The sequence below is a fragment of the Cryptotermes secundus genome, unplaced genomic scaffold (genome assembly GCF_002891405.2).
Source record: "Cryptotermes secundus unplaced genomic scaffold, Csec_1.0 scaffold572, whole genome shotgun sequence".
NCBI classification, from domain to species: domain Eukaryota; kingdom Metazoa; phylum Arthropoda; class Insecta; order Blattodea; family Kalotermitidae; genus Cryptotermes; species Cryptotermes secundus.
In genome coordinates this window covers 919,987-940,672 of record NW_019725849.1, presented here as the reverse complement: position 1 = coordinate 940,672, position 20,686 = coordinate 919,987, and the positions used below count along the sequence as shown (strand labels likewise).

Here is a 20,686-nt window from a genome sequence, read left to right as displayed (position 1 = left end):
TTCTAAGGGACCCAATAGCGTGTGTCCCATGCTCTCACCTGAGGAAAGAAACAGATCCGGCCTCTGAAACATTATGTTCTTAGAATACCAAACGATGGAAAAAGTCCAAAAACCCAGCAATTCCAAGTGTTATACATTATCATCAGAATCCTTTAGAATCTACAGAGTCTTGATGTTTGATTCTTTACAAAGTGTATTAGATGCTCTAGGTGCTTTAAGTCTTCATATCCAAATGCTGAGCCGAAGTTTTCTGCTTCCTTTTTAGAATCATACTCAGTTCCTTGCACAGTGAATCAGTTCTTCTCCCAGAGCTTCCATCTTCAAACTGACAGCTGTTTGAATTCAAGACTCTTTTCATCATCATGCATGTTTCTCATTTTGAGTTTTCCAATTCAAACACGTGACATTTTGACAATTTATTTGACTCATGTACATGTGGCTTTAAGATGTTTTCCCATTTGCCTACATAGAACAAGGATACAATGAAAACAGCCAGTCTGTAGATCAAAGACTCGAACCTGGGATCTGTTGAAAATATTTTGTTGTATGGCTTCATTCCAGGGGCATTTAATGTGATATATAGAAAACAAGATTGTTGGTAAGAAGGTATATCTGTTCATGCAACGGTTGCAGCATCACCCCTGGTTGAATAAGTGAGGTTATACTGACATGTGCAGTTTGTTTTCCCACAGAATTCACAACAGAAGACAAACTTGAATATCAGTTCAACCCAGTGACAGCAGGGTCCCTGCACTTCAAGGTTCGTGCACCTAACGATGCACATGTGGCCCTGACCACTGGCTCCACTGAAGGGAATCCGATGTATGAGGTAAGTTGCGGCACACATGTAAATGCTTCTCACATTGGTAAGTTACAATAAATGTGACTAATTCTGGATATTGCTCATTGTCTTGAGTTTTTTCATGCACAGTTGTTTTGGAAACTGGAATAGCTTCCATCATCCCTGAACTATTGAGCAAGACTACCTCTTTCGATGAGCAGAAGTGAATAGGAACCATTGCTACCTTATACTACTCTGTCCAAAAAGTATCCAACCTTGGGCCGGGAAAACAAAGTTCTGTATCTGGGTGGTTACAATACCTAATCCCTTTCAAAGTAGGCCCCTTGTGACTCCACACACTTAGTCTAGCAGTTCTTCCATCACTGGAAACAATTCTGGAATGCTTCTTTTGGAATGGAATGCAGCTGTGCCGTTGCGTTCTGTATGATGTCCTCGCAGCTGTCAAAACATGACCCTTTTAGTGGTGTCTTCAATCGTGGGAACAACCAGAAATCACAGCCATTTCAGGAGAGTAGGGAGCCTGGCGAACCTGCCGAATGCCGTGCTTGGCCAGGAAAACTTGGATCAGGTGTGATGAATGAGCTGGGGCATTGCCATGATGCAGCTGCCTGTTGCGTGCATCCCACAGCTCCGGTCTCTTGCGCCAAACTGCACCATGAAGATGGTGGAGGACTTCTAGGTAGTACTCCTTATTGACAGTTGGGCATAGTGGTGCGTACTCATGATGCACAAGACCCCAGTAATCGAAAAAAACAGTAACACCTTCACATTGCTCCAAACCTGTCATGCTTTTTTGGGCCTTGGGGATGTTGGCTGCTTCCATTGTCACGCCTGGACCTTGGTTTCCGGGTTATATCCGTACACCCACGACTCATCACCAATGATCACAGTCTTCAGGAACTCAGGATCCCTGTTAGCGCACTCCAGCATGTCCTGCTTGACCTCAAGGCAGAGTCAGTGCTCTGGCGAAAGCAGCTTGAGAACAGATTTTGCCGCCACTCTTCGCATGGCCAAATCCTGAGTAAAAATTGTGTTTGCGGAACCTATGCTGATCCCAACCTCATCAGTAACTTCCCAAATGGTCAAACGACGGTCATCCATGATCACAGTCCGCACTTTCTCAATGTCATCGGCATTTCAGCTCGTTGACTGTCTCCCAGAATGCTGGTCACTGTCTGCCGACATACGGCCTTCTTTAAAACGGTTGAACCACTCTTTAATTTGAGTAACCCCCATTGCATCATCGCCAAAAGCCTGCTGAATTTTGCTCCTATACAGTATCCCACAAACATAATAAAAAAAATCGTTTTTTACTTTTATTTTTGTTCACAACATGTTTCAACTGCATGCAGTCATCATCATTATCATCATCAGGTGAAATACAGCAGTGTTGGTTGTAACATATTTTGACTGATCAGTTAGACTGTGATGATGTAACATATGTAAGACATATAAAAGTAGATAAAGCATCAATTGAATTGGTCAGATTTGACCCAGAGAACATATTTTAAGTAGAAAGCTATTAGTACTATACTTATTAAAACTCGTGGGATGAATTGTGGAATGATTTTAGAACAAACCATAACTAGAGAAACACAAACATAACGTACCCCAATCCGAGCAAGAAAGTGAAATCCTGCAAAAAATGATACAGAAGCGTAAAAAAGTCAACCACTTCACTTTCACAAACAAACTACAAATTTTACAAGGTGTACTAAAACACGATTTGCATAATAAACCAAAAAGATTATGTCCATCAGCTGGTATTCTGAAAGCTAGAAAACACAGTCTTTTGGAAATTGGATCTGTTTCTGTCCTCTAATGGGGTGGGGGGAGACACGTACTCTGTTGGGTCCCTTATAAAGAACTAACCCCAGCCACTGTACCCAATAGAGTAGGTGTTCCCCCTCACCTGAGGACAAAAACAGATGCAGTTTTTGTTACATTGTGTTCTAAACACATTCAAGTTTTCATAATGGCGAGGCTGATGCGTAATGATTTAAGTTGGTCCTAATTCATAACATTCTTGTTCAAGTCTTTCAAATAGTGGAGCATGTTACTAAGAAAGGAATATTGTTTTAAGTTGACCTGAGATTACCTGTAAATCATATGTATTTTGGCTGTCATGTGGATATGAAGAAGCTTATATGGAAAAATTTAAATATGAATAATTGTTTTATGTCTGTACTGGTCACAGACTGACCAATGGTGAGTGTATTTTTAATGTTACCAGATTTTCATTGGAGGTTGGGGAAACACAAAGACTGCCATCAGGCGAAACCGTGAGAAGCCAGACAAGGCAGTGGCAGAGACACCTGATATTCTGAGTGATGCTGAGTACCGCGGCTTCTGGATACGCTGGGCAGGAGGATCTGTGGCTGTGGGCAAGGAAGGTCAAGTGGCCCCTTTTGTGGCTTGGGATGACCCTGAACCTTTTGGTATTGGCTACTATGGTATCTGCACTGGGTGGGGAGCATCTGGCTCATGGATAATAGAAGGTGAGTAATTTCTGCAGGTATAAATGAAAACCAGCATATGTGAATTGTAATGGTCTGTACATGTGCCATTCTGTGCCATTTTAGTTCCACCTTGAATAAAAGTGGATTTCACTAGCAGGTTCCTGCACCAGAAGATATGGCGTTTATTAAAGACATAAACCGTCACAATTATGCATCCTTCACCCACGATGTGGTTCCTTCTTGTTGTTATCACAGTATAGGACACTCAGATCTATGAATTATTAAGATATTATGTCATCAGTGCTGCATTTGACTGGGTAGCACAGCTAGTTCATATTTGGGAGCTCCTGGGTTCAGATTTTGCCCTAGAACCGGATATCCTGATACATTTTTTTTTGCAGTTTATCCCAGTTCCTCCAGGGGAATTTCAGAATAATACCTCAAATTAGGGTAGGGTTTGCATCCCTGCCACAGCCTTGCCAAATCATCAGTCATTGTCTGCCAGTGCTATATAACCTGGGCCATTGACAATGCCATTATGTAAGCTATAAATAAATAACTAAATTGGCAGTCTGAGAATATGATTGCATGGTTATCAGATAAAGGGAATTATAATTGTGAAGAAGGAGTTCTAGGAAGAACTAATATGCCTACTTTCCTTGATATGACACAGACCATATAGAAAATAACTCATCCACCAATTTTCTTCTATTGAAGCTTGTGTATTCATTGCTGTGGTAACATTTTTACTGAGCCACTGCATAGCAACAATAGGGGGATTTTTACTGAGTCATTGCCTGGCAACACTAAGGGTGATACACATACAGGCACACAGGCTGATGTTAGGGATTTATGAAGTATGCTTCTGAGATGGGCTCAGGTGCCATGATATACATACCAAGTTCCATAAAGATTGGGTCAGCCATTTAGAAGTTGATAGGAGGGATATGCAGACACACAGCATGGTGATCTCATAAACCTACTTTTATTTTTCAAAATTAGGAAAGTAGGCTAAAAGTGGCATTTTTCCTGGCCTTGAATCTTTGATGCTGAAATATTGAAAGTTGTTCTTGTGGCTCAGCTTCAGTGTTGAACTTCTATTGCAATTTAAGTTTCAAGGTTTAGGAAACAGTGCACAGAATTGCTGTGTTAAAACGTATACATTTTAGTGAGCATCAGAATGACATTATTTCTATGTACAAAAGTTGTTCCTGAAGGGTTGTGAAAATCTCACTCTGAGATCAGTACCTGACTTGAACTGGTGTGTGTGCTGCTTTTCATATGTATATGCTGTTGCAACAGAAGGAAACCAGTGGAAGAGGCTGTGGTAAGAGCTGTCTATTAGGTCCACAGTAGGAAACAGGAAGCAGGAAAGTAGGAAAGAGAAAAGTTGAACCATGAAATTTAAATGTAGACATCTGTGGCTCAAAGTCCTGCATGGACAATATTAACATATGACAAACAAAACAAACACACATCAAGTAAACAGAGTGAAAGTGTCATGTAAGGTATCTTTGGGTGCAAAGAATTTGACCGCTAAACTAAGAAAAGTCTTAAATGAAGGTAATTTAACACTAAGTTTTTTTGGCATGGTATCATTGAAACTGGATGGTAAATGAGGGTAAACCTTAAACTGAGAAACATTAAATCTGGTCTGTGTTGTATTCATAACCAAGAAACCTAGATCACCTTATGCAGTGGATCAGAAGATGCAACAAAACAAACTTAATAGATGATTCAAATGTATTGTAAAGAAAACCTCACATTGATATTTTTGTCAATTTGATTCATTTTATTAAACTATAGCTCTTGCACAAACAGAACTGTACCAGCTTGTGTTAAGAACAGTGCAGTGTACAGAAAACTCTTGTTATCCATGTTATTACATATTTGCCATTTTGTTTCAGTGTTACCAGAAGGCTCAGTATGCTCTCTGCAACCATAGCAGGAGCTGCTGTTCTGGCCCCGTGAGCTGCATATGCAGTGTTCCTGACTTGTCCCACCACTTCAACCCACTCATGTCATTTCCTACCCATTCCCCATTGTGTTAAGTTTTTCTTCAGTGCATTTCCTGTTTTACATGTTCTTGGTATATTCTGCGATTTTCAGGGAGACAACATGCATCACTAGTAGCAGACCTGAAGGTGTTCACTGTTCATTACTCAGGACAAGAGCTCTGACTGAGCCAGGCACATATCATTTGCTACTGTTCTGCAGCAAGAAACAATCATTTTGTTGAAATGTGATTACGTGATCATACAGCGTAGTGCCATAATTCATGCGATTGACTAAATTATTTACAAATAACAATCCACTTCTTTATATACAATCACAGACATAACTCTTGTCCTGGGTAAGGGACAGTAACTAGTGGAAATATTTCATTCCCTGGTTTATAACATTCAGTGAACTGTTGAAATGATATTGTATGATAACTCATTTGTGCTGTGTTGTCTGTGATACTATTATACACTCCGCATGTTGCTACAGTGTTGAATTATGAAGGGGTGAGTCTGGTATGTTTGGATGTCAGACTGATGGTTTCACTCTTCCTTCGTACTGTCACTGCATAGCACAGGGAAATTGGAAACTGGATGAGAGTGTAGAAATGTTGTGCAGAAGTAATGAGCAGACATTAACATAAGAGTGATGTGTCTTTTTGGACTGGATGTGATGACAAACTGACTTACTGACACACTAAACACACAGACTTGTATTCATGAGGCTCTCTGTGTCACAGCATGCTCTGTGATATAACCTTAGTGTATCCAAAAAATTTTTGAATCTAGTTAATTTTCTTCTCCTTTTTGTGCCTTGACTTTTGCTTTATGAGTGTTCATGTAGATGGATGAAAAGTCTTCAGTGTCTTCTATCTGACCACATCTTTTCCTTTTCAGTTTCTTGCCTAGTCTTTCCTCTCTTCCTTGAAGCCTGTCTGGTTAATTGTCTTCTTCCCCAAGTTGTGGCCATTTTGAAAGTTTCACCTGGAGAATGTCTAACTTGAGCATTGTACCAGTTCAAAGTATTTCATTCATTTATTGAGTTATTTGTTTATGATTTTTTTGTTTTTGTAATTTATTGGTTCTCTTTATTTAAAAGGCCAAGCCAGTAAGTCCATAGAATCTGTGCCTAGCATCACATTCCATTTGTGGACCAGATGCTTCCTACACCTTAAAAAGGAAAGAATTTGTGGAAAGTTGTGGAGACCAATTTCTCTAGTTCTTGATGTTAACGGAGTAAAATTTGTCAAGAATAATGTGAATACAACAGTAATACTTGTCTCTCGAATTTGTTGTTTGGCAATAAAGGAATTTCTAGCAGGTGTTGGAGATTGATATAGTTTTTGATGTTAGTGGACTACCATTTGTCAAGCAGAAAATAAGTACAAGCTTTCCGACTTACAAGCTAAATCTCTAAGACATTTGAATTACCCAGGAAGTCTTTAATTGCATAAGTGCTTAACTTATAGGTCAGGTTGGCTCATATAATCTATGTAGCCACAGCTGTATACTTAAATCAGCCTAACAAGATTGGATTTTAAGCTACAAACATATATAGCAGTCTCCTTGAATATGTGAAACTTTTTCCACGTTGCTGAGTCCTGAATTTTCCAGAAATCTCTTAACATAAATCATAATTTGTTACATCAGAGGCAGAAGCTAACAAATTTAGGGCTTTGTGAAAGGTAAATAAATTTCTTCTTAAGTTCAAGTCAAGTTAGTGAATGAGAATCAGAGTATTTAGGCCAACATAAATATTGTGATTAATGTTAGTTTATTGCACCTTTCCTCAGAAAAGTATTCAAGTGTGTAATTAACTTCAGCAGTTACTGAAGATATCATATACAGTAGTAAGCTAAATAAAACCTTCTTTCCTAACCAAATCTGTTAACCATTCAGCATGATGACAGCATCACCCCCTGGAGTTATCACCAATCAGAACATTCCAGGAGAGTGGGATAAGTGCCTTACCTGAGCTAACATCCATAAATTTTTATATCAGACAGAAAGGGACCCAAATATAGATATCTTCCCTCAGGCACCCAACTCTTGAGTAATCAGTCCCTAAGTACCCATCTGTTGATACAACCATCCTTAATTCCAGTGTTGTGTAACCTGGAGGCTGACTGTTGTTATGGTGAAGATAACAAAGAAGGTTTATATAGTATTGGGGAGACAGAATCATAGGGAACTCTCTGGGAAGATAGAGAACTGATATTAAGGAAGTGGGTTGCAGGACAAGAACCCTGCAGGAAACAAATGAAAATTATGTAATGAATTTGTGGCCACTCAAAGGGCCATCTCCCATGGGTGTACGCCCCTTCTCTGATTTGCTAATTCACTGGGCTGTTGGGATGGATTTAGTACAAATACAATGTCTTCAATCAGATGTTTCCAGGTGACTGTAACATGATATTAACCTCAACAAAATGAGGTTCACTTCAGGATGAAGTAATGTTTGCAATCAAAGTTTGTACGAACTGTAGGATTTGTTAATATTAACCGTTTGAAGACTGAATTTCATATGAGTAATATTTATAAATTCAGGTCCCACCTCACAGGAAACTCTGTTTCCATTACAGAGACTAACTGGTTAACCCTGTGCAGGGAATTAATTGCATACTCTTCTGATGATCATATGAAAACCAGAATCACAGATTAGTAACTATGCTCAGGGAAGTTATTACTGCATTCACCTGAAACATTTTGTGTTTACTGGAGTTACTGTGTTGTGGCAGTTGTCAGAAGTTGCCTCCTCAAAATTTTTGGAAAGGTCATGGCTCATTTACAGATTTATAACAGAATTCTCCTCCCATCTCAAGACTACTGATTGATATGTCAGTTGTGCATATGCCCACATCAAGCAGGTTTCTTGTCAGTAATCTAAGTAGTTAATACTAACCCTAGAAGTGCCAATTTTTATTCCTGCAATGCCAAGCCACTGTCATGGGTTATCAGAGCCATCGTATCTTCATGGCTAAATAATACATACACTCCTACTAGCTTCCTGAAAACTTCAAATGTAGGGCAAAAGTCTCAGTGTTCCTTTACTGTAGAATTAAGGTCCTAATAGTTGTCACATACTCCCAGATAAAGCAGTTTTTAGTCAACATTTTCAACATTTGATACTTCAACAGTTAATTGGCTTTCACTGTCATGGTGTTGGGGTGAGAACCAGGGACACTTGGCTTAACTACATCACTCACTGTAGAAGTGTTGACTCTGGAATCTGGATATAATAAATGACAGGTTGACCCAAACTGGAATCATATAGGAAGAAATGCTATTGTTTTTGTATCTGAAATTTACTTGTGACAATTGTTAACTCAGGATGTTTGTTCTGTCACCTCCACATCTTCCGGACACTCTCATGCCCTCCAGATCGGTCTTCATTCCAAATAACATGATCACGGTATTTTGTGATCCTGATACTACTGCCTCTTGCATTTACTTGCATTTGTTGAACGGGTGGAAAAATTCAAACATCCAGAGAACACAGTGATATGAGTGTGTTCAGTGTTGGTGTGCAGACAGACTAGAACAAGTTGACCCAGTGCACATGGCTGACATGAATGTCTTTGGAGTTGGCCCTGAAAATGTATGTCAATTAACTGACATACCATAATCCACTTTCACACGGGAGGATGGCCAGACTTACTGAAGATGGGAATTTGATCATTTTTGGAAGTTCAGGAGCTTTAAGCAGGCATGGATTGGATGTCATAGGTGTTCAGGTGTATGCTATCCATGCAGCATTTTTATTTTATTCCATTTGTAACAAAGGGATTGACTAACTTTTTTCCTGTGATGCTTACTAATAGTTCAAGCCACCTGTGCCTTGCAAACCAGTGTTTAGTAATGACTATAATGTAATTTTGTTATATATTTGGACAAACTAAGAGTTTCTCGTTATAACACAAGGTTGAGCAACTAAGTTTCGAGACTCGTTTTTAATTTTGTGCCAGGCAATCTAACAATGCTGTTACTTGGAATATTAGGTGATGCAACAAAACAGAGCTCACATGGAAATAGTTTGGATAAGATGTGTTCATTATTCACTGAACAGTAGTTCGTTAGATCACTGTGTGTCATCGACTGTGTCCAGACGTGAATATGGAGCATATCATGGAACAGAGAGTGAATGCAAAATTTTTTGTTAAACTGCATGAATCGCCAACTGGGCAAATGCCAGCCCATGGAGTAGAGAACAAAGAATTTCCCCAGGCCAAAGAAACCACGGATGTCAAAATTCAAGATCAAAACAATGTGATCGGCTTTTTAACAACAAGGGTATCATCCACTAAATTTTTATATGAAGGGAACATTGATAATCAGACATTCTACGTGGAGGTGATGAAGAGGCTTACTGATGCCGTGAGGTGCAAGCGAGGAGAGTTGTGGAGAGATCATTCATTGATTCTTCACCATGACAATGCGCCAGCACATCCTTTGCTTTGAGCATCCCAATTTTTGCCAAGAAAAGGCTTCTCTGACTTGATAGCATGCAAAGTTTGTTGGTCTGCCCTATTTTTTTACTTGTTCTGAAAGAGGTGAGCATGTTTGGTTCCAGCCAACTGAATTAACAAACAGGTGCATATATCCATATTTACTGGGATCTGACTGGGTCTCATCTCTTCTCATCCCATCTCTTGGGTTCTTAACATTTTCATACTTCATTTGCTTCTTCTCTTCTTTTTGTTTACTCCTGTAAGATACTGAACACACCAGAAGCTGCTTTGCTGTGTCCATGTGATCTCCCCAGTGCATGACCATCCACAGGGATTGAGATATGAAAGACTTCACAACCAGCAGATTAGGCAGGATCCAACATGATTAAGGCCATTTTACATTTTCTTTGAAAACTGAAGTTCAATCGAGTCCACTTTGTTGGTTATCTTTATACAAAACTGTGAATAGTGACACATTGCTCTCTTGTTTCCATATTACTTTTCTTTCTTTCCAGGAAAAAGATTCTGGAATAATAATTATCAGATACATCATGACTGTATTCTGCAGGATTGCTCTCATATCAGCATTAATAATACTACATTTCATCTGTTGATTAAGAGCATGAAATAACTGAATGGTTCATTTTTGGCAAGTGTCATGAGTTATGGTCTATTTGATTTTCATGGCACATGCCAGCCCCCCCACATACACACAGAAAAAGAATTTGCATTTGAAGCAGCTAGCTTTTGACCAGGAACCTTTATTAAGAAGTTCAGTACCTTAAATTTAGGTCACTTGTACCCATGTAATAGAATAGTGATCATTTGAGTTATTTCATCACTGAAATTCATTCAAAGTTTGCACCTCTTCTGGTTCCCTGTGTCTGGACCATACGCAGCTTCTGGTGTGAAATACAAATGGTTTTGGTAGGTGGTGCCGACGTCACTACGATGGACAATTTGCAGTACAGTTACCGTCCTGTGCCAGTGGGTGGATTACACATTGAAGTGCGTGCCCCTTCCAATGCTCATATTGCTCTTACATCAGCCAATCATGAGACGGAACCTATGTATGAGGTTCTGCTCGGAGGCTGGGAGAACACCGCATCTGTCATTCGCTACAATCGTCAGAAACCAGACAAGGTACATCATTCCTGTTGCAGTGACTTCTATGCACATCAACAGAAACAAAAGTTAGCTTCTTTCTTGCAGGACTCACCAATCAACCAAAAGTGGGTTCCATATCTAATTTAATTGCTTCTCACTATTCAATACATTTGAGCTGCATAACGGATTATACTCATATTTGGTAGGAAAATGGAAGTTTCCAGACTAGTTAATACATTAGTGGGTGGAGTTAGCTTGTACAAATCCCACTTGACCATACCCGGGATCAAACCCGGGCCGCCACGGTGGGAAGCCAGCGACTAACTGCTTGAGCTATGGCATGGCCTAATTAAGTTAACTTGCTAAGTATATTTATTGTAGTACAATGGGAAGTAATTCTTTTTTTTATGGTGTGTAAAATTTATTCAGTTTAATATCTTTTCCATTCACATGTACCTGCAATATGCAGATTGGAGCACTAAATGAAAGCAGCCAGAGAAGTACACAAAATTATAAAGAATGCATTTCAGATTAGGGTGTATTAGGGGATGCCATGCAATGCATGTAGTCCTGTGGTATTCGTGTCTGTACTGAGTCCTGTGCAACTGCAAGCTCAGATAGTGTAATCACACTGATGGTTTGTTTTGCACACGTGAAGGTTCGGGTAGATACACCTGGACTGTTGACCAACAGCGACTTCAGTCGCTTCTTCATAGAATGGCATAATGGCCACTTGAAGGTGAAGAAGAACGGTACTCTGCTGATAGAGTGGCAGGATCCTAGCCCGTTTGGCATTTCACACTTTGGCGTGCGGACAGCTTGGGGTGCTCAGGGACACTGGAGGGTCAAAACATTGGACCCTAGTGCAGTGCCAGGTATTGTGTGACCTAACACACCACTAACATGACAGTAACTGTTAAACCTTGGTATAAATTAGTAGAAGCTTATGTTCGTGTAGTGATTGTCTTCCATAGTTTAATGCTAATCTCACTGCAGAAAAAGAGTGACAGATTCATGATAAATGGGATGTGAAGATCAGTATACATTCTGAGCTGTAAAGTCTGGAGGAGGAAAGAACAGTCTGTCTATTTCATTCCTTTGATTCTTGTGTCTGTGGTTTATTTTACGGTAGTGTCAATATGTAGACTATACAATATTAAATGGTAGGATGGTTGAAGAACTGGAGAGAATTTAAAAGGAAATGACAGTGGCCTAATTGAAATATTCTTGCATTTGCCTAGAAGGACTGAGGAGTGCCACAGAAAACTCAGCCAGGATAGCTGACATCCCAGCAAGGTTAAAACAAAGTGCCTCCCAAATACAAGTCGACCAGTCTGCTTGGTCATTTGAATTCTGAAGTTCATGTAAATGATGTACAGAAATTCAGTTTCTACCTCGCAGTAAACACTGTAACTCTACATTGTAGAGACCAACTTCATAATGTTTGTATAAGGATGATTGCTGCTTTTGTGACAATCATATGAAATGCCTAAGTACACTGTGGGAAAAAATGCAGTTTCTTAATATTAAATGTAGTGGTATGTATAATAACCACTGTACTTTGAAGCATTAATGAACACAGCATATGATACCTGTTACCCTTATCAAAGTTGCAGTAATGATTGTTGGAGTGCCTGGTATATTGTGTGTGCTTTGGTGTCTGTGATTTACTCTAATTTTGCACTTTCATCTCTGATTCTCGCTATTTCGTTTTATCATGCTGCTGTCCACGAGGTAACACTGTGCATGCTTGCGAGGGAGAGAGAGTCAGTGTCTGCATGTAGAATACTTGGAAAATAAAATGAGCAATCAATTTGCGAGGGTGTTGTAAGATTTGGGGTCTCATGGCAGCAGCTATGAAGGTGAATGTCTTGTGTAGTGCAACACCAGCTAGCATAGTAGATTGCTACCAACATTTTGGAAAAACCTACTGCCCCCATTTGCAGAGTAGAAGAGTAAGCTGAGCAATACTCATGGTGTACTGATAGTTGGCCATGGAGGTAATGCTGCTAGTGTTTGGCTTACTCTTCTGCCCTGAAGATGAAGCCAAGAATTCCGTTATAACGCCGGTAACCATCTACCAGACTATATAGCAGCGTCACATCCCAGAAGACACTAATTCTGTATGAGTGGTTTTGGCCAACCTTGGGTCCTCATAAAGAGTGGAAAAGGATGACTGGGTGGCTTTCATGTTTGACCTGATGACCACGAAGTGGGAGACATTTCAGTTTTGCAACAGAACAATTTTTGGACCTGATTTCTGTGTTAATGTGTTAGGTTTGACTCATAGAGATATTGATACCTTTCCTCATTACTCAGTATGCTCTGCTAACTGTGTGTGTTCACTGATCTGAATGTTACTAAATGAGGGACTATGATGATTCAATTAGTAAAATGTCATGTTATCCATGAAGGTTCTTCTTGCCTGCTTAATTGGCATGTTTGTAATATTCCCATCATTTGTGACGTACTGTTACACTAAAATCAGCACCATATACCTCTCACATTTCGCAGCTTCATAAATAGCCTAGTGTGGTCCACATAGTCCAGACTGTGTCGCACGTACAGAGTAATGGGGACATAGCTCAAGAAGAAAGTGAAAAAATGTATTGTGCCGCTGTAAGGGAGCTGAAGTTGCTTCTAACATAGTGCAGTAAGGCCCACATCTGTAATTGCTGTCCTCACAGATACTAGTTGCATCCTTATCCAGTATATATGCATGTATGTACTCAGTACAAAACTTAAGCGAGCTTCCACGTAAAATTTTAGTTTTGTAAGTCTTGGCTGCATTGTATCAGCCTATTTTCCTCTTCATATTTCTTTAAATTTCTCTTCTGTGTCCATGTTCTCCCATCTTTTTTCTATTATATTCTTTTCTCTTCTTGCCCTGTTTTCCTCTCTTACATTTTTCTGTTTTCTTCCTGAAAGATGTGGCATGTGAATAAATTAGAATATTCTTTATCTGGTTTATGCTACAAAGATAATGGACACAGAGGCACAGAGAGACAGACAAATAATCGGAGACAGAGGGAGACATACAGATGCACATGACTGTCCTGAAGTGACCTTAAAGAATCATGCTTTTTGAGATGACAGAGCACATTGCCTGTATGATAACATTCTGCTGATGTGTTATAATGTGCCAGCTACAAACTTTATGGATCAGACTACATAGCATCACATTCCAGAAGAACCTATCATAATATTCAGTGCTCTGAGAACCCCACATGTAATATTAAAATGGAGTGTAAATTGGTTGTAATGCTATAAACATTCAACTAACCCTTTTGGTAATAGTGATAGACCTTTAGATTTTATGAAGGATCAGAATGTTTGAACATTTAAACACCAACTGCAATATGATCACTGTACTTGCAGCAAGCCAGCCCGGATGGAACCTGCCCCCCACAGCCCCATCTGGGGGTACAGCCTGCTGGGTGGATGCTCAAAGGGGTGAAGTTCCCCCAAATGCTGTCCCTGGAGGGTTTGACAATGAACAGTTATATGTGGGACGAGCAAGTCATGAGGGTGCTCTGATCCCTGGCAAGATTGTTCCTTCACATGGAGTCTGCTATGTCGCATGGGGAGGACAGGAACATGGAAAGGAGGAGTACCAGGTACAGGATGCAGAGAATCTGCAAGGAGAACTTTTAATAGACAGTGTTTGTCATGAAATTTTATATCCATGTATTCAAGAAATTTCTTGCTTTTATGAAATTTATAGTTTGCCATGTGTTCAAAAAAGGTGGTCACTGGACTCTATCAAGATCCAATTTAATCTAGTTTATTCCCTCACCTAGTATTACTCCAAGATTCATTTTAATATCATACTTCTGTCTACATCTATGTCTGTCTCTCCCTGAAGTGTTCTGTCATATGCATATCTATTTTCCCTTTGATTTTGTGTGGCCTCTCATTTATCCTTCATGATAGCTACAAATATTATATCTGAGATGCAGTCATTTTGTGTTGCCAAACAACTTACATGAGACAGGAGTTATTTCAGTGTTTGAATGTAAGTTTCACACTGGAGTTCCTACTGTCATTTATAGTTGCTACAACATGTTCACATGGTACATCTAAAAATCAGCAGGGAGAAAGTTACCACAAAATACGTAATCATAGGGAGAAATTAATTATATTCTATTTCCATGCACAACACATGATGAAAGTGCATAAACATTTCTTCTAGTTGTCAGATTCATCATAGTCACATTCAAAATGTGCAGATTATATTTGCAATAGTGTAGACAGTGACGTCAGTGTTGATGTATCACAATCACAGAAGGATAGCAGGGGGGAAAAAATTCACTTGTTTTCCATCTGTATTGTCAGGGTGTGTGTCACTAGGGTATGTTCTAAATTTTGCTGCTGACCGAGCCACCTTCTTCGAGCTCTTACAGCATTTCTTCTTCCTCAAAGTCTGTATTCTGTTGCCATCTTAGGCACTCCTTATCCTTCATCCTTTGATGTGGACTTTATATTACAATCGTTGAATAAAATATTATTCATTAAATTTGAATGCTTGAGCTGGTTAAGAATCAGCAGCTTGCAATAGGCCTAAGCACACATTCATATGTGGAGGCATTTCATTCAACAGAAATGTCACAAACTTATTGAGCAATGTTACGTAGTTGGGGGGGAACATTACTGCAAGGAATGTGCATAGTAAATACTCATGTAATGATGTCTGGGTCATGCAGTAGACAGAAATGAACAGACATGCCAGTCAGCACTTTTTTGGTTATAAAATATGAAAAAACATTATGCAGCACAGAAGACCCCTCTTTCTTACAGGTACTGACTGGGTGTGAAGCTGCATGGGTGCCAGCTGCCGGTGGGAAGTTGCCTGATGGAGCTCTGCCATCTGGTGAGACAGAAGATGGTGAACCACTGTTTGTAGGACGAGCATCACATGAGGGAACCTTGACAGTTGGCAAGGTAAGAATTTTTGGCTGGATTGCGTTTTTGTTGTGTGCACACATGCAGGCGCGCGTATGCAGACACACAGACACACACACAGAGTTGCTTGATTTCACACCTCTGTATAACTGAACTGGTTGGTCTAGCAGTAAGTATCTGGCCATGCATTTGGTAGGTGCTTGATTGGAATCTCAGGTGGGACACTATCCTGGTTGAAGTTTTTTTTTATTGTTTACCTTAGCCCTCAGGCCAAATGTTTGGATAGTACCTCCAATATGCAACAGCTGCTTCTTCAAAATCTTCTCCAGTTCTTCATTCAACTGTCATTTTACAGTGTGACCCCATATAGTCTTATTACTGAGAGTACTGTTAGATAACTCAAACTCATGTCTATAGAAAACATGAAATATATTTCACTAAACAGTAGCTGCATATTCTGTGGTATGTTGTACTTCATTCAACCTAGAAGCCAGTGACTGCAAATGTGACATTTTGCTCTTAGTCAAGAGAGTAGTACATTGCACATGTGACTGTAGGCTAGGCCACATTATGGAACAAACCGAAGAATAAGGTAGACCTGATATGTAGTAGACACATGAATACTGTGTACCAAGGATTGAATATTCATTGCATCCTTATTACTGTGGGCAAAACATACAACATTGCATATTCCTCAGATTAGTGTCTTCAAGTGAGTTAGGAGCAGAATGATATATTTTAATGTGTTGTATTTTCAGTATCAGTAATAACATCGTGATATGTGTCCAGGTTATGGTGCATGTGGCTGGTGTTTAGGTAACACTATGTGCCTGTTAGGTGGGATATGTTGCAGAGATTACAGAAGTACAGTGATTTACATCTTCTGGAGCCAAATTAAACTACTGGTTCTTGGTTTTTGTTAAAAGATGGTGTTAACACATCAGTGATCTGACAGACTTGCTACATGTTTTATTTATCTAATTATACTGCATGGCACATCGCAGGGCATGGGTTGAGTTGTGAGCAATAGTCGTTTAATTGTAACGTGAAAAAAGTTCCACGCTCAGACACATGCACAAAGCTGCAGTGCGAATATGAAAGTGTTGATGGAATTATATCATTTTCTTTACATATTTCTATGGACCAGTCCACTGTTTAGGAATAAATTTGACACTGAATGTGATACTATTTTTATGAACTGAATGAGCAGAAACAAAATTAGTCTGCAGTAGTACATAAAATTAATCATCAACTTTATCATGTGATTTAAGTTATGTTGTAAAATATTTGTTGTATTTCTGTGTCTCAAAACAGAAGCTGAGATTTTACCATAAAATATGCTGTCACTCCTTCCAGATCCCTCCCAAGTAACCATTCATGATCATCTTGAAGCTATATTATCTCTACAATTAATAGTAGCTGCATGGTACACTCTGTATCATCAGGAGGAGAAACACATTCACTGTTGAAGAAATTCCATTGCTGGATTGAAGAAACCATGAGAAGAACAACAAAAATACACAACTGACTGGATACTACCTTGAGTCAGTTCACAACCACAGTGGAACCCCCATTTAAATTTTCTGAATATAATGTTTCTCCTTATTTAATGATCAGTTTCAATGACCCCAAGTCAATAATCTCAGTGTTAAATTTCCTACTCTTTAAGATATCCCTCAGTTCGGTGTTCCAGTTTGCTGCTGTCCAAAGAAAACCTAAACAGAGGTTTTATCATATTTCTGAAGATCCATTTTAATTTTGTCCTCCAGTCCTGTTGTCGGATTAATTTCTGTTCTTAATGACTAAGATTGCAGTCCCTACCTTTCATGGTGTTATCTCAGCACAGCTTCATCACATACAGCACACACTCTTCACTTATCTCAGTGTTACATAATGAAGCCTCTCTGCATATCATATATTGGTTTATCCTATCTATTTGTTTACAATTAAGTTTATGTCAGTCCAATGTGACATATAATGCCTTCACCACTTCAGAACTTAGTTACCTAACATGTTTAGCGGCCTCAGTAGTCTAGGGGTAACGTTCCCATCTCATGACTCAAGGTACGCGGGTTCAAACCCGGCGGAGGTCGTGGACTTCTTAAGGGCGGAAAAATTCAGGGAACAAGTCCTCCGGGAGGGACTTTAAGCCGTGGGTCCCATGTCGTAGCTTTGCGGCACGTAAAAGAACCTCATATCTCCTAAGGAGGTCACTGAGCCAAATTCAAGGACATTTCCTGCCCAACAGTAGTCTCTAATGCCTCTGATAGATGGGGGAAGCATTATAGATACCGCCAAGCCAGTAGAGGCCAAACTCGCTGGCTTGGTCAGGACTGATGGTAAGAACCAGTATCGGTAGGGTATAGAGACTGGTAGAATATCATAGAGGGAAGCACAATAGATCAAACTGGTCGCGGTGCATGGGGAAACCCACCCTCTCTAAATAACTAACTAACTAGAGTGACAAAATATTTGAGCACATCTGAGATATTGCTTATAAACATTTTTATGGTGAAGGCCAGCAGTGAATTGACAGTAGTTGGCAGTAGTAGTTGGACCCCTTCTCTTGTCAAACAGGAGGCCCCATTTTGAAACACGCACAAATAAGTGGTTTTGGAATGAAGAATAGTATGGTCATGGATTCTGACAGGGCCTGAAATCAAGAATGTCTTTGCTGGCAAAGGCCAGAAGTTCAGTAATGGGACTAATTAGGGAGTCATTGTAATAGTGAGCCTGTAACCAAGCAAGAGTGATATTACAGATTATGAAGTGATGGTGAATACTTGTATACTGTATAATTATTTGCAGATAAGATGATTCAGTCTCCAGTAAATCCAGTTCCTAATCTGAATTCCATATATAGTCACAATCACATAACATAACATGGTTATGTATGTATATTTTATGTTCAAAAATGACAGATTCTGTATCCAATAGGTTGGTTTGACCTTATATGGATTGACAGAATGCAATAAAAGTAAGTAAAGTAATCACATGACAATATTGCCAAACAAAAGTTTAAATCAAAATCTTGAAGAACGTCATGACATCCGTAAGAATTTTCATGACTTAATGACTTGAATAAACTGCTTCATATAGACCCTGAAACCTCAATTCATTGATCTTTGCCTATGCATGCTTCATGGCTTCGATTACTGTCAGGCATCTTATCAGAAGATTTTGTATGCCATGCCACTTGAGTTAAAACATCATTTGGAAGCATCACTGCAATATGATGCTATGGATCCTTAAGCATCTTCTGACAGTATTTGTTTACTGGACCATTGAACTTGTTCACTTTCTTTGTGTAGTAGTTCTGTCTTCACACATCACTTACTGAATATTGTCTGTACAATTGTTAGAAGAGTTTCAGTATTGTGAATCATGGACCCATGTTTCCTATATCAACCCTTCAGATAGTGTCTGAGCAATTCAGACTAGCAGACTATATGGTGTCACATCACAGAAGACTAGAAACAAGGAAGTAACTTCTGCTCTTTGTCTTTCATTTATACAGGATGCATGTGTCTTATCAGGCCCAAGAAAGTAAATAGTGAAGAGTACTATTATCTGGGATATAATGCTCTGTAGTCTGTTGAAAGTCAACCAATATTTTGGACGAACATATCACCTCTGTCTTCATTGTCAAAAAATAAGCCGTGCAAGATACCGGAATGAAAGCAGGTGACAAGCAGACCCTGAAGTTGGAGCTTCAGTTGACTTTCAAGAGACTACATGGCTTTATATCCCAGAGGATGGTTGTACTCTTCATAACCACTGCTCTGAGATCCTCAAACCCTACAAAATAAGTATTATGCTGTGTTTCAGGTTCAGCCCAGCCACAGTGTGTGCTACATTCCATATGGTGGACAAGAGTTGGCCTACCCTGAGTATGAGGTGCTGGTGGCCAAGTAATGGCCAGTTGTACTTTCCTTCATCACTTCTCCATAGCCACAGTGACCTGGGAACATGAATGTTATGTTCTGCATTGTATGCTACAATAATGTTGTATCTTAGAAATGAATTATTCTCATCTAGCATTCTACAAAATAGCATACTTTTTTGATGTAACATTAAACATGATATCAAGACAGTTTGGTTGATATGATTGTAACATATAATTAAATGTATTCTCTTCTCTTTTCTTACGGTTGAAGTGGTGATAGGAATTAATGTCTAAGTGCCCTGAAAATTGACAGGCAGTACCAGCCTGCATCATACCTCTGAAGCTTGTTATTAATCACAGAGTAATGGCGTGTTAAAACTGAATACCACTAGTATGTGCAGCTATTTTTAGATACACGTGTTGTGCATTATTAGATACTACAATGAACATAGTTTGAACTGAAGCCTACACCTGCCTTCCGTGTTGTTTTTTCAGCCAACACTAACTGAAATGTTTTTGCTTTGTTATGTTTATATATTTTTCTTGAGACTGCATTAAAGTATAAAATGATTTAAACATACATTTTGTATATCCTTCCAACCTTATGAAGTTACTTAACCCTTAGGCGACGAACGGCATTTAAAGTAAACCTTACTGGGTGGACGGAGGATATTTAAATTTTCTTACCAGAAATCCACAACTTTCATAAATTCGCTGTAAAGCAAAGAAAAATGGAATTTCAAAGCGAAAAATTATCGTCATATTCAGAAAAGAAAGTAGTTTTAGATTTTATAAACAGCACGGTGATATTTCAATGTTTTCATCTGAAGATCACAATTATTTTTTGAAAAAATTGCGTAAAAATTTAGATAAATACAGAATTTAAAACCGGAAATGAACACTGTGCTCTGTATAAAACATAACATTTCTATTAAATACTCTACTTTTAATTAATCATGCAGAATTACCTTAGAAATTAAGTTGTGTGTGATAGGCTTCAAAACATCCATCCACCCAGAGCCCGACATCACATTCCTGACAGTGAAACCTTGAGTCGCTCCTCCGTCCGTGTTTGCTGCATA

General features: G+C 39.2%; 1 protein-coding gene across 1 annotated transcript in view; it reads left to right on the top strand.

Moving 5' to 3' along the window:
- The window catches only part of LOC111863761, a 40,762-nt gene extending 20,578 nt beyond the window's left edge, over positions 1-20,184 (top strand). Inside the window, exons 2-8 of the mRNA XM_023850401.1 lie at positions 693-829; positions 3,036-3,300; positions 10,641-10,852; positions 11,475-11,691; positions 14,195-14,433; positions 15,614-15,757; positions 19,547-20,184. Coding sequence (XP_023706169.1) covers positions 693-829; positions 3,036-3,300; positions 10,641-10,852; positions 11,475-11,691; positions 14,195-14,433; positions 15,614-15,757; positions 19,547-19,633 — 1,301 coding nt within the window. The 3' untranslated portion in view covers positions 19,634-20,184. The remainder of the gene's footprint in view (positions 1-692; positions 830-3,035; positions 3,301-10,640; positions 10,853-11,474; positions 11,692-14,194; positions 14,434-15,613; positions 15,758-19,546) is intronic.
- The last annotated feature ends 502 nt before the right edge of the window (positions 20,185-20,686 follow it).